At 40.2% G+C, this 14,315-nt stretch overlaps 2 protein-coding genes across 2 annotated transcripts; both read left to right on the top strand.

Moving 5' to 3' along the window:
- Window positions 1-5,237: 5,237 nt before the first annotated feature.
- Window positions 5,238-7,223, top strand: LOC125748343 (trypsin-2-like). The gene is made up of 6 exons (XM_049024376.1): window positions 5,238-5,375; window positions 5,474-5,621; window positions 6,156-6,406; window positions 6,571-6,707; window positions 6,862-6,963; window positions 7,097-7,223. The coding sequence occupies exons 1-6, from the start codon at window positions 5,336-5,338 to the stop codon at window positions 7,142-7,144; spliced, it is 726 nt and encodes a 241-aa protein (XP_048880333.1). The 5' UTR covers window positions 5,238-5,335; the 3' UTR covers window positions 7,145-7,223.
- Window positions 7,224-11,496: 4,273 nt separating this feature from the next.
- On the top strand, window positions 11,497-13,428 carry LOC125748342 (trypsin-2-like). The gene is made up of 6 exons (XM_049024375.1): window positions 11,497-11,565; window positions 11,690-11,837; window positions 12,372-12,622; window positions 12,787-12,923; window positions 13,078-13,179; window positions 13,313-13,428. The coding sequence occupies exons 1-6, from the start codon at window positions 11,526-11,528 to the stop codon at window positions 13,358-13,360; spliced, it is 726 nt and encodes a 241-aa protein (XP_048880332.1). The 5' UTR covers window positions 11,497-11,525; the 3' UTR covers window positions 13,361-13,428.
- The last annotated feature ends 887 nt before the right edge of the window (window positions 13,429-14,315 follow it).

The following is a 14,315-nucleotide window of genomic DNA, read 5'->3' as shown; positions in this document are numbered from 1 at the left end:
CATTCCACATCTGGCATATTTGAAATGTTACTGTGAAATAATTTGATTCAGCAAGGCATGATCAATATTTTCAATACAGTAACACATAATCTGATTAAGCAGAAATGATTTGAATTCAAAAAGACTTAATGAATGTTTAATTTCTCATTTTGATGGCATAATATATTGGGAAAAATTATATAAAGGATATACTTTCACAACAAAAAAAACTATTTCTGGTTGTACATAGTTTACTGTCTGAAAATGTAACAACATAGGTGTACTAAACTGCGAAAAATATACTGTAATGTATTGCTCTATACTTTCTACTAAGGGGAGTCTTGATTGCTTTGTGTGAGAGACTTTTCACAATTTTTTTCTGGTAGTGTTCAGCATATTGTCATAGTTTAATGATATGAATCAATATTTATAAATTCAGTCAATTAAATTGCATCATGGCCTTAAAAATCAATGAGAATCGATGAATTGTTACACCCCTAATATAAGTAGCTAATCAATAAAATTCAAAAGCTGCTTTCAGCAGCAGAAAAAGAATCAATGACCTCATGGGTGCATTCGACTGTGGTCCTGCTGAGTGAATTAGCTGGTTATGCACCCCTGGTTATAGCCCATGTCTGTTCTGGTACCTCACTAATTCAGAGGATCTGAGTGTTTGTGATGGAGCCAATGAGCTTTTACTAAGCTGTAGCTTCCTCGTCTCATTACTGATATTAGGCTTTGGGTAGGTTTTTGGTTCATTTTTGAAAGTAATAATGTTATAAGTAATAATGTACTTTGTCAGTATGGGTACTCAGGCTCTCCTTGTACCATTGTGCTGTTTCTGATTTTTTATTATTAAGCAAACAGTATTTCCATAATCTGTTGTTAATTTTCCTCAGACAAAGTCTGTTCTGGTTGTGGCCACCATTTATCAAAGTGGATAAAGGATGCAGTTGTAACTTTCTCACCAGTTTTCCATGACAAACCACTTCAGGGTTATTCTAAGGGATGTCTGATATGCTGCGTTTTCTGAAAGTATTACATAGCAGGTGCTAGTAACGGTTTGAAGTTTGTATAGAGGGGTTAGAATTGTTTAATTGACCATGTGTTTTAATAGTCATATCTTAAATGATGTCAAGTCATTTTAAATATTATATTTGACACAATCCCATACACCTACAGAGAAATGGTGCAAAAGAATATGGGAGTTATCACTGAGGTTAAACTACTGGAAAATATATCTGCTTTTCTTCAAAGAGCCAGAGGTCCCATAGACCTAATTAGTTTCCCAGCTAGCATTGCAGTAATCTGTCCCCAGGTATAAAGGACAACAGGGAGAATGGAGTAGCAGACTGCCACAGTGCTCTCAAACACATATATCTGCAGAATAATCACACTTCACTCATCACTTTTCTGAAACCACTTGTCCTATTCAGGGCCACAGGGGTCCAGAGGCTACAAGCACAAGACTGAGAACAACTCAGGAGAGGGCACCAGCCCATCACAGGGCACACTCACCTGCAGGCAATTTGGTAGCACCAATTAACCTCAGCATGTTTTTAGACTGTGGGGGGAAATCAGAGTACCTGGAGGAAACCCCACGAAGACACAGGAAGAACATGCAACCTCCACACTCATGGAGCCATCGTAGAGAGGAAAATGCAAAGTCACAAAAAGTCAGATTCCATCCCCCAATGCTTGAAGCCACTGTGCCTTCCGGGGCTGGACTTCAGTATGGAACAAGCACAACCAGCCAGCGGCGCAAATCACAGCGGTATCTGTTTGGCTATTCAGCACGTTGATGTGGTCTCAGTTTTTATTTAAATCACTTTTATTGCAATTTATATGATGCCATGCAAAGCACCTATCATTAGAAGCATTCCCCAGTATTCCAAAAAGTTTAATTTGGAAATCCCATGTTTTGCTGTCCAGGATCAGGAAATCAATTTCACTTTTACTGCTTTTTTTTCAAAGCAACATTGGATTGGATCATACTGATCCAGATGCAAACTTTTCAAGATAATGGATCCAGATTACCAATGTTCTAAATGAGACAACATATCACAATGTAGGATACTAGCTATGTAAAGAAAGGCAGGTAGAATAGCCAGTGTGGTCGCTTTAAGTGTTGATAAGTGTTGCACAACAAAATAATATAAATATCCCATTCTCAATTTCTTTTAAACTGTCAGACTCCTCATCTGATCAACAACAAGTAAGTAAAAACAAATATACATTATTCAGAAATACAAAGTCAATATTTAGAACATGTTATAAATAATAATAATAATAATAATAATAATAATAATAATAATAATAATAATAATAATAATGATAATAATAATAATAATAGGGGCGGCATGGTGGTGCAGTGGTTAGCACTGTTGCCTCACACCTCTGGGACCCTGGTTCGAGTCTCCGCCTGGGTTACATGTGTGCAGAGTTTGCATGTTCTCCCCATGTCGTCATGGGGTTTCCTCCGGGTACTCCGGTTTCCCCCCACAGTCCAAAAACAGGCTGAGGCTAATTGGAGCTGCTAAATTGCCCATAGGAGTGCACGTGTGAGTGAATGGTGTGTGAGTGTGCCTTGTGATGGGCTGGCCCCCCCATCCTGGGTTGTTCCCTGCCTTGTGCCCATAGGTTCCGGAATAGGCTCTAGAATCCCCGCAACCCAGAAGGATAAGCAGTTTGGAAAATGGACGGATGGATGGATATTGATCTCTGTGGGGAAATAATTTTTATTCTCGGAGGTGTGAAGAGAATTTATGTGGCAGTCATTTTGGATTTAGGCAAAAACCTTATAAAGTTTTCAGTGGCCACAAACCTCGTCAAATATTCACCAAATTTTGCAGATGATCAATGGGCATGATTCAAAATGTGGCAAAAAAATTCCTTATGTTAAACACAGAAAAAACAGAAGTATTGGTAATTTGTCCCAAGGCTGCAAGAAATAAGTATCACCACTTCAACATTGGTCTACTAGTTGATTCAGATCTATGTTTTGATGCTCACATAAGAAGTATTACTAGGACTGTGTTTTATCATTTACGGAACATAAACAAGCTTCAGAAGATGCTCTTACTTCATGATGCAGAAAAATTAATACATGCATTTGTAACTTCCAGACTGGACTACTCTAATGCCCGCCTTTCTGGTTGCCTGTCTGGATCCTTGCATAAACTTCAGTTGGCACAGAATGCAGCAACCAGAGTTCTCACAATCACTAAAAAATTTGATCGCATTACACCGGTCTTATCCTCCCTTCATTGGCTACCAGTTAAATCTCGGATTGACTATAAAATACTGCTGTTAACTTATAAAGCACTGAATGGCCTTGCACCAGAATACCTTAGTGATCTGCTGACCTCATACAACCCTCTGCGCTTGCTTAATTCTCAAGCCACAGGAAATCTGTTAGTACCTAGGGTAGAAAGACCTATGGCAGGCTGTAGAGCTTTCTCTTATAGAGCTCCTCAGCTGTGGAATGGTCTTCCACCAGATGTGCGGGTTTCAGGCTCACTCAGTATTCAAGTTTAAACTAAAAACACACCTGTTTAGTTTAGCTTATAGGGACACTAATTCTAGCTCTAGCTAACTGCTCACTCCCAGTCAGACCTATAGTGTGAGGTGTAGAGCTGGGTGGGGATTGGTGCCATTGGCTTTGGATAAACTGAACTGTCAGTGCTGTCACTCTAGCTTCGCAATCTCTTGTGGAACTGGAGTGCTGACATTTCAGGGTCTCCCCATGCCTGCATTCCCAATTGCCTCTCCCTCCTACTTATGCTGCCATAGCCATATCTGCCGGAGCTTGCACTTTGCACTTCATATTGCACTCACCTAGCTGTTAGCACTGCCTATAGTCTGCCCTGCTTTGACTAATTGCACTTTTTATTTCCCCTTACCCTCCTGGGGGGTGCTGCCTGGAGACCTCAATTTATCAAGATATCCAGCACACCCTGCTACATGTGACTTCGTCACTACCAGTGACGTCCTTGCATCCAGCTCACCGTTCTGCCTGTGTCATCTTCCATGTATGACCCCCTGCCTTACTTCTGGTTGCCTGGCGATTGGAAGGAGAGTCGGCACCGGCTTGTCATCACCTCCTTGCTCCCCGGTTATGTCTCATATCTTATGATTTGGATAGTGTGACTTGGCACTTAGCCATCTCTTCTATTTTACTCTCCCTGCCGGCCCCAGGTGGTTGGGCTCCCCCTTTGAGTCTGGTCCCTCTCAAGGTTTCTTCCTTCTTGTTTTTCCTTGCTACTGTCGCCTTTGGCTTACTCAATGGGGGCTTTGGGTGGGGATGCCATAAAGCGCTTTGAGACAATGTAATGTTGTGATAACACGTTATACAAAAATAAATGTGATTTGTTGATTCGTGTGCCCAACCTGATATGTATGGATTCTGCATGTTATTCTAGTTTTATGTGGCTATTCTAGTTTTATGTGGCTTTCCTCTGACAGTCCAGGGATGTGTGGTTCAGCAGAGCAGGTGTGAGTTTGCGCCTGGCTGACTTATTCTAGGTGCCCCGGTTATGTGGCCTGAGCTTGCTAGCATTGTGCCTGGCTCACCATCACCATAAACAGTTTCTCAAGATGGCTGACTATTAAACAACGGTCTCAGATGACACCAAACATATCTTACTGGTGACTGCAGTTTTAAGAAAACAATGGGGAATTGTGGCAAAATCCTACTGAATTTCATATTTTCAGGGTAATTATTCAACATTAATGCTGCTTTTTCATTTTCTCTTTGCTGGCATAAATTCCAGGCTCACCCTGATCCTTTCCGGAATAAACAATTCTGCTGTTCTGAATTTTTTTTTATTCAAGCTAAAGATTCCAGATGATTGCAGAGTTATCTTAACAGTGATCTTATCAGGATTTATGATCTTGCAAAAGTATATGAAGTTTCAAACTTTTATAGTATTCGTGATTCTAAATTAAATGCAAATATGTATTATTTATGCTGTTGTTTGATCTTCCCTGTGCTTGCATGGCACTTATACGAGCAAATCCCTTAATGAAATATGTTTGGGAGTGTAGTGTCATCAAACAACATGGATTTAAATTGAATGTTTCATGAAATTGAACTCTTCATAGACATACTACAAGTGCTAATCTAATTTGGACACAGTATCATACATAAAAAAACAGACCAAAACTTTCTCATTAACAGGTTTTGTATGTATAGCATGATAACGACAACTTATTGCCACATCTAAAATATTAAGCCTTGTGATTTGTTCTCTCTACAGCCAATGAGGTGTGACGCATTTTATGATAAAGCAGAAGGTGACAATAAAAGCCAGGGTGCTGGAGAAATCTGCTCATTCTACGGGATCACAAAGCAACCATGAAGGGTTTGATACTTGTTCTGCTTTTGGGAGCTGCTTGTAAGTAATTCTTCTTCTTTGAAAGAAATTGTTCCTGCTCAGAATGTAATTTTTGATGTATTTAATGGCGTCAGAATATTTTCTGTCTCTCTTGACAGGGGCTGAGGATGACAAGATTGTTGGAGGACACGAGTGCGCTGAGCACTCACAGCCCTGGCAGGTGTCCTTGAATGTCGGCTACCACTTCTGTGGAGGCTCCCTGGTCAGCAACGACTGGGTTGTGTCTGCTGCCCACTGCTACAAGTCGTAAGTGAAAGTTATTCTTTGCTGAGCTCTTAAGCATAGATCACAGTATTATGTGTGTATGACTCCATAATTTAATGTAAAACGTTGCCAAAATTGCACATATTCTCCACAGCCAATGGAAATGCAATAAGTTGACTTTAAATCAACAGTTAAGTGAATTGCATGTCATTTGATACCCTATCGTGACACAGATTCCAACAATGGCTATTGTAAACTACAGCAACTTAAGAATTTGGCAATCTCTCCCTCCATCTATCCATGCTTCCATGAGTTCATCTACTCTTTTTCTATATCCAATTTGCTAGTACAGGATGACGGTAAACTTGATGCCTATTCCAGGAAGCATGCGGGACACTCTGGATAGGATGCCAGTCCTTCACAAGAACACACATCCAGAATCGTACAATAAGGATAATTTAGAGATGCATTCTTAGACTCTGAAAAGAAAGCAGAATACTTTGAACAAATATGGTTACCCATCAATGTGTAATTCTCTATCATAACTTATATGCTTGTGTTTTTTTCTTCTCCTAGCCGTGTGGAGGTGCGTTTGGGTGAACACAACATCCAGGAGAAGGAGAACAGTGATCAGTTTATCTCATCCTCACTTGTAATCCGCAACCCTGACTATGATTCCTGGACTCTTGACAATGACATCATGCTGATCAAGTTGAGCAAACCAGCCGACCTCAACAGCTTTGTGCAGCCTGTGTCTCTGCCCACTGCATGTGCCCCCGCTGGTACCATGTGCACAGTCTCTGGCTGGGGCAATACCATGAGCTCGAGTGAGTAGGCTGTTTGGGTCAAAGGTCAACTGTACTGACAGGAAGATCTCAATGTTGTTGTTCAGTAGGTGAAAATAGTTATGTTTACATAATACAGCTAATGGCTGTATTTAATGCTTCCGTTCTTTCTAAACCTGTCCCTGACTTTCCTTCTCTTCCCACAGCCGCTGACAGCAACAAGCTGCAGTGTCTAGAGATCCCCATCTTGCCACAGAGTGACTGTGAGAAGGCCTACCCTGGCATGATCACTAAGTCCATGTTCTGTGCTGGATACATGGAGGGAGGCAAGGACTCCTGCCAGGTACTGAACATAGCTCCTCTCTGGCTCCCCCTGTGGCTGATTCTGGCACATCATAGATATGTCCTGTATTAGGGTGACCTCTGTTTTTGTTACTGTGGTGTATGTGTGTTTAAACACCGACCCAAACCACTTACTAGCTCTCTGCATTTATCAGGGTGACTCTGGTGGTCCCGTCGTGTGCAAAGGTCAGCTCCAGGGTGTTGTGTCATGGGGATACGGCTGTGCTGAGAAGGATCATCCTGGTGTCTACACTAAAGTAAGGGTTTGGTTCATTTAACCACATTCTCCTGGAGCGTGTTTTGTGTATATCTCAGTACTTCATTGATTTACTTTTTACCTGTATTTACTTTTTACTGATATTGGCTGCTTAAAATGTACTTTCTCTTCAGGTCTGCATGTTCACTGAATGGATCACCACCACCATGGCCAGTAACTAAATCTCATGCTAATATATCAACACCCTTCACAACTCAAGTGGAAATTTTTTGAGTTGACAATAAATCATTCAGAAATACACATTTTTGTCTGACATTGTATGTTTCATTTCAGATGGAAAGCATCCATATAAATTATATATTAAATAAAACCAAAATATATATTATATATTTATATATTAAATAAAATCGAAAATACTTAGATTTTGTGAGTACAGAATGATGCCCCATTATCCATATTTCCTGACCTTAACTCCATTAATTTTGATTCTGATAAAAATAAAAACAACATTTACTTTTACCACATATTCAGGATATGTAGGAGTATTTATATACTATTTGAAGAGATAAGCTATGCAGTGAAGACCAGTAGGTGATACCCCTTAACAGGGACTGATACCCTGAAGGTTTTGAGAAATTGTATTCTGGACAGCCGTGTGCATTTATTTATACAGTCGTCACTGCCGCACTTAAGCCTGAATAACATACAAAGCCCATCTGCATTAGTTCGGAAGCAACAACTTAATTAATTAGGCATATCTGGGATTAAACTCATTAACCACATATTAGGTACAACCTGCATGTATTTTTCATTTAATTCATCAAGCAGCTTTGAAAAGCTGCCACCGACAGGGCATAGTTTCCTTTTTGTCTCGCCGTTCTCAGTATTCAAACTAAAATTTGATTAGGCAGCAACTCCAGAACACATTTGGGCATCTGGAAAGACATTATGGAAAACTGACCCTCACCTGCACTCACAATGCCATGGACAGGGTTGGGCAGCAACTCTGTCAAACAACCGGACTCTAGTATCAAAGAATGGATGTCTCTCTTGTCAATACCCACCAGCATGGTTATCTGACTCCTTGAAAAGTGATTTGGCTAGAGATGAGGGATGCACTCTGGAGTTCCTTATGATCCTTCCAATCAGAATGTGCCGGTTCTGCATAGACTTCTGTAAATATGGGCCATAACTTCACTACTCCTGCACCTGTTAGTGTGCAAGGAATACATTCATTATGACTGATGTACAGCAGAGTCGACCCTACATTTTCAGGGGCCATAGGCAAGATTTCCAGGCCCTTTCCCCACCCTTCCATTTATAAAGGAGTCCTCTGGGACTTTTTTGATGCAAAGTCATGAATTATTGCACAATGCTGCTGGAAGAGCTCTCTGTTATAACATCACAAGTCCACTAAGCTGTTCTTGACTCATTGCGGAGTGCAAGTAATTCTTAAGACGCTTCAATCTTATAAGGTTTCTCTATGCAGATGCTACAGTAACTGACTGACATCAGGATAATACAATTAAATCACACAAAGCAATATGGAAAACAAGAAAATGCATTGTTTACCCAGGCAAACAAAGTGCATTGTTGACTAGGACATTCTTAATAGTGCATCACTAGGGCAACACAAATTTAAAAACCAATTATTGAACAACACAAATTGCATCATTCCCTAAAATAAAGTGCATTGGTCACCAAGACAAACCTAAAGTGTATCCACTAAGACAAACAAAAATGTCCGAGGGAGCACACATAAATTTCAAGCATTGCCTGTAATGTAAGATAATTTGAATAAAAGTGTCATTCAGCTCATTCTTATTATCAATACTAATAATAATAATAACACAAAAATGTAAATGAACTAGCACAAAGCTAAAATTCTTTGTTCACTAACACAGACCACGCAAATATGAAGTTTCTGATGCATACGACGACCTCGTGCACGTGAACATAAATATGGTATTAAAACCTGATGCATATGCACATGCCACTGAGAATAAAACCTGATGCACTTACACTTGCATATGACACTAACATCTGATGTACATATACATGCGATGACAATAAAACCAGATTTTTATACAGAATAAAACATGATTTCCTTACATATGCTTGGTTGAGGTTAGAAGCTGAATGACAACTTCCTGCGCTGCTTTGCTAGCTGTAGAGCTGGTAGACTGTGTGTGTGTGTGTATGTGAGAGAGAGTATGTTATGTACCCCTAGTTATGATGTATGTCTGTTACCTCACTGATTCAGAGGATCATGGTTATTATGTCCATTCATCCATCCATCCATCCATCCATTTTCTGCCACTTATCCAGGATCGAATTGTAGTGGCATATACTGTATATCCATCCATCCATTTTCCAAACCACTATCCTACTGGGTCGCAGGGGGTCCGGAGCCTATCCCAGAAGCAATGGGCATGAGGTAGGGGACAGCCCAGGATGGGGGGCCAGCCCATCGCAGTGGCATATATATTCAAGTCATATATATTATGTACTCCAGCTTGCATCCCATGTCTGTTCTGGCACTTCATTGATTCAGAGGATTGCAATTATTATGGTCAAGTATGTGTAAGTAAATATACAGCCATGGAAAAAATTAAGAGACCACAGCACAATTGTTATTTCACTCATTTATGGGTATGCATCTGTGAATAATATATAATGTTCTGCAAATTGCAGCTTGGCTCTTCCCTGCTTCTCATTTACGAAGGGCTTCTTCGTTTCCTTATGGAACTTCGGTCCTGCTTCTAGGAGTTTGATGCAAACTGTCCTAGCAGTGCACTTCACACCTGCACTTAATGTTTCCCATTGCTTTTGAAGGTCACTTGATGTCATCCTCTGATTCATGAGAAACTGTCAGATAAGTTAACAGTCATCTCTGGCAATAGAATGTCGCTTTCACCTTTTACGTGATTGGTTTCTGGTTGTTCCCGGTGTCTCCTGCTTCAACTTATTTTTGTGTACTGCTGTCTTACAAATTTTGAAATCTTTGAAAGCGTCCTGCTACTCAGCATAGCCTTTTGCCAGCAGAACCACAATTAAACCATGATTTAAAAAAGCAGATTTGTTTAAATATATAGAGGAATATAGTGGTCTCGATTTTATCCATGGTTGTATATCAGAACTGTGTATATATATTATGCACCCCTGGTTAGGGCCCATGTCTGTTCTGATCCCTCATTGATTCATAGGATCTCAGTGCTTGTGACAGAGCCAGTTAGCTTTTACTCAGTTCTAGCTTCACTTGTTCACTGCTGATTTTAGGCTTTTTTGTTCATTAAGCATCCTTTTACATGAAAATAATATTGTATGTTGGAGGTAGCTATTCAGCAGGTGCCTAGGTGCTTAGTCTGTTACATTGTCTCTTTTTAAAGAAAGACCATTTCTACATGTAAATACAAGTACTTTACACACTGTTAATTATTTGCTGGGACATGCTATTTTGGTTGTAGATCTTTTATCAATATGGATAAAGGATGCAGATGTAGTTTTCTCACAGTTTTTCCATGGAAACACAGCGATGAACCATCTCATGGTTCTTCCAAGGTATGGCCCACATCATTTTTGAATTTCTGGTGGAATGACAATAGTTTAACCATCAGGTGAAATAGTAAAGTCATTAAATGTCATTTTCATGATCATATCATGATCATATTTGATACCATACTGTACATCTCAGGAAAATTGGTAAAAAAAAAGAATGACTCTTACATCAGAGGTTAAATCATTAGGCATCTGACTGGAAGATCCATAACTGATTATCCCATAATTCATCCAACATCTCCAAGGTTGTAGGTTTGATTCCTGCACCTGACCTAGTATGTGTGGTGCCTGTCTCATCTTCCTGAGTTTGTGTAGCTATGCTCTCACAGACCAAAGACCCTTCAGGTGAATTGGTATGTATAAATTGCCACAAGTTTTTGTGTTTTTATTCAATTAATGGCTATTCGCAGTTTTCTCTGCCTTTTGCCCCCACATAATGATACCAGACTCAGCCTAATCAATTCTTGAATAAGTGGTTTTTTAAGGTTGTTCTTGCTAATGACTCATGACTATAGTATAGTATAGTATAATACAGTATAGTATAGTAATTAAATAAATTGGTGAAATATGGGAATTTTCTTTAGAATTCCATATTTTATAAATTTCTTAGAATTCAAAAGTTTATAAATTAAATATTTAATGTATCTGGTGACCATTGATCTTCCCTGTGATTGCATGACACTTATGTGAGTGAATCCCTCAATGACATTTTTGGGAGTGTAGCTCCTAATGTCATAAAATCAGGGTTTTTAAAAGAAAACTAGTCAACAATGTCAATGGCAGCGTTACACTTCTCAATTCTTAAAAAAGTGAAAATCTAATTTGGACATACATACATAAACAGTCCACTGCTAACTCATTAACAGGTTTTGTATGTATACCATGATAACATGACAGCTTATTACCACATCTAAAATATGAAGCCTTCTGATTTGTTCCCTCCAGAGCCAATGAGGTGTAACGCATTTTCCGATAAAGCAGAAGGAGAAAATAAAAGCCAGGTGCTGGAGAAATCTGCTCATTCTACGGGATCACAAAGCAACCATGAAGGGTTTGATACTTGTTCTGCTTTTGGGAGCTGCTTGTAAGTAATTCTTCTCGTTTGAAAGAAATTGTTCCTGCTCAGAATGTAATTTTTAATGTATTTAATGGCGTCAGAATATTTCCTGTATAAAGTTAACCTTCATATTTTCTTTCTCTCTTGACAGGGGCTGAGGATGACAAGATTGTTGGAGGACACGAGTGCGCTGAGCACTCACAGCCCTGGCAGGTGTCCTTGAATGTCGGCTACCACTTCTGTGGAGGCTCCCTGGTCAGCAACGACTGGGTTGTGTCTGCTGCCCACTGCTACAAGTCGTAAGTGAAAGTTATTCTTTGCTGAGCTCTTAAGCATAGATCACAGTATTATGTGTGTATGACTCCATAATTTAATGTAAAACGTTGCCAAAATTGCACATATTCTCCACAGCCAATGGAAATGCAATAAGTTGACTTTAGATCAACAGTTAAGTGAATTGCATGTCATTTGATACCCTATGGTGACACAGATTCCAACAATGGCTATTGTAAACTACAGCAACTTAAGAATTTGGCAATCTCTCCCTCCATCTATCCATGCTTCCATGAGTTCATCTACTCTTTTTCTATATCCAATTTGCTAGTACAGGATGACGGTAAACTTGATGCCTATTCCAGGAAGCATGCGGGACACTCTGGATAGGATGCCAGTCCTTCACAAGAACACACATCCAGAATCGTACAATAAGGATAATTTAGAGATGCATTCTTAGACTCTGAAAAGAAAGCAGAATACTTTGAACAAATATGGTTACCCATCAATGTGTAATTCTCTATCATAACTTATATGCTTGTGTTTTTTTCTTCTCCTAGCCGTGTGGAGGTGCGTTTGGGTGAACACAACATCCAGGTGAAGGAGGACAGTGAGCAGTTTATCTCATCTTCACTCGTGATCCGTTACCCTGGCTATGATTCCTGGACTATCGACAATGACATCATGCTGATCAAGTTGAGCAAACCAGCCGACCTCAACAGCTTTGTGCAGCCTGTGTCTCTGCCCACTGCATGTGCCCCCGCTGGTACCATGTGCACAGTCTCTGGCTGGGGCAATACCATGAGCTCGAGTGAGTAGGCTGTTTGGGTCAAAGGTCAACTGTACTGACAGGAAGATCTCAATGTTGTTGTTCAGTAGGTGAAAATAGTTATGTTTACATAATACAGCTAATGGCTGTATTTAATGCTTCCGTTCTTTCTAAACCTGTCCCTGACTTTCCTTCTCTTCCCACAGCCGCTGACAGCAACAAGCTGCAGTGTCTAGAGATCCCCATCTTGCCACAGAGTGACTGTGAGAAGGCCTACCCTGGCATGATCACTAAGTCCATGTTCTGTGCTGGATACATGGAGGGAGGCAAGGACTCCTGCCAGGTACTGAACATAGCTCCTCTCTGGCTCCCCCTGTGGCTGATTCTGGCACATCATAGATATGTCCTGTATTAGGGTGACCTCTGTTTTTGTTACTGTGGTGTATGTGTGTTTAAACACCGACCCAAACCACTTACTAGCTCTCTGCATTTATCAGGGTGACTCTGGTGGTCCCGTCGTGTGCAAAGGTCAGCTCCAGGGTGTTGTGTCATGGGGATACGGCTGTGCTGAGAAGGATCATCCTGGTGTCTACACTAAAGTAAGGGTTTGGTTCATTTAACCACATTCTCCTGGAGCGTGTTTTGTGTATATCTCAGTACTTCATTGATTTACTTTTTACCTGTATTTACTTTTTACTGACATTGGCTGCTTAAAATGTACTTTCTCTTCAGGTCTGCATATTCACTGAATGGATCACCACCACCATGGCCAGTAACTAAATTTCATGCTAATATATCAACACCCTTCACAACTCAAGTGGAAGTTCACAATAAATCATTCAAAAATACACATTTTGCCTGCTGTCTTATTATGCATAACATCATTTCAAAATGAGACTATCCATATCTTAAACCTTAATAAATAATACTTAGATACAATATATGGACAAACATATTGGGACACAACTCTTAATTATAGAATTCAGGTGCTCCATTGAGTCCCATTGCCACAGGTGTATAATATCAATCACATTGCCATGCAGTCACGTTTACAAACATTTGTGAAAGAATAGGTCATTCTGAAGAGCTCAGTGATTAAGCCTGGTACTGTCTTTGATGCCACCTTTGCATTTAGTCAGTTTGTGAAATTTCTTCCCTGCTAGATATTCCACCATCAACTGTAAGTGCTATTATTGCAAAGTGGAAGTGTTTAGGAACAACAGAAACTCTCAAAGTGGTAGACCATGTAAAGTAACAGAGCGGGGTCACTGAGTGCTTAGCGGCATACTGCGTGAAAGTCGCAAACACTCTGACTCAATAAGTGCATAGTTCCAAATTTCCCTGGGCTTTAACCCCAGCATAGAAACCGTGTGCCCAAAGCTTCATGGAATAGGCTTCCATGGCAGAGCAGCTGCATGCAAGTTTCGTATCACCAAGCGAAATGCCAAGTGTTGGATGGTGTAAAGCACATCGCCACTGGACTCTGGAACTGGAAATGTGTTCTGTGGAGTGACGAATGATGCTTCTCTGTTTGGCAGCTTTATGAATGAGACTGGGTTTGGCAGATGTCAAGAGAATGTTACCTACCTGACTGGAATGTGTCAACTGTAAAGTTTGGTGCAGGAGGGATAATGGTATGGGGTTGTTTTTCAGGGGTTGGGCTAGGCCCCTTAGTTCTGGTTAAGAGAACTTTTAATGCTTTAGCATACCAAGACATTTTGGCCAATTCTATACT

This window comes from Brienomyrus brachyistius, chromosome 9, assembly GCF_023856365.1.
Source record: "Brienomyrus brachyistius isolate T26 chromosome 9, BBRACH_0.4, whole genome shotgun sequence".
NCBI lineage: Eukaryota > Metazoa > Chordata > Actinopteri > Osteoglossiformes > Mormyridae > Brienomyrus > Brienomyrus brachyistius.
This window is presented reverse-complemented; position numbering and strand designations above follow the sequence as displayed.

What these genes read in the sequence shown, in the direction of transcription:
- LOC125748343 (XM_049024376.1), top strand. Translation starts at nt 5,336, where the DNA reads ATGAAGGGTTTGATACTTGTTCTGCTTTTGGGAGCTGCTT. An exon ending in TCTGCTTTTGGGAGCTGCTT is followed by an intron (nt 5,376 to 5,473) that starts GTAAGTAATTCT and finishes CTCTCTTGACAG; the next exon opens with GGGCTGAGGATGACAAGATT. An exon ending in ATCCTGGTGTCTACACTAAA is followed by an intron (nt 6,964 to 7,096) that starts GTAAGGGTTTGG and finishes CTTTCTCTTCAG; the next exon opens with GTCTGCATGTTCACTGAATG.
- LOC125748342 (XM_049024375.1), top strand. Translation starts at nt 11,526, where the DNA reads ATGAAGGGTTTGATACTTGTTCTGCTTTTGGGAGCTGCTT. An exon ending in GAGGCAAGGACTCCTGCCAG is followed by an intron (nt 12,924 to 13,077) that starts GTACTGAACATA and finishes TGCATTTATCAG; the next exon opens with GGTGACTCTGGTGGTCCCGT. An exon ending in ATCCTGGTGTCTACACTAAA is followed by an intron (nt 13,180 to 13,312) that starts GTAAGGGTTTGG and finishes CTTTCTCTTCAG; the next exon opens with GTCTGCATATTCACTGAATG.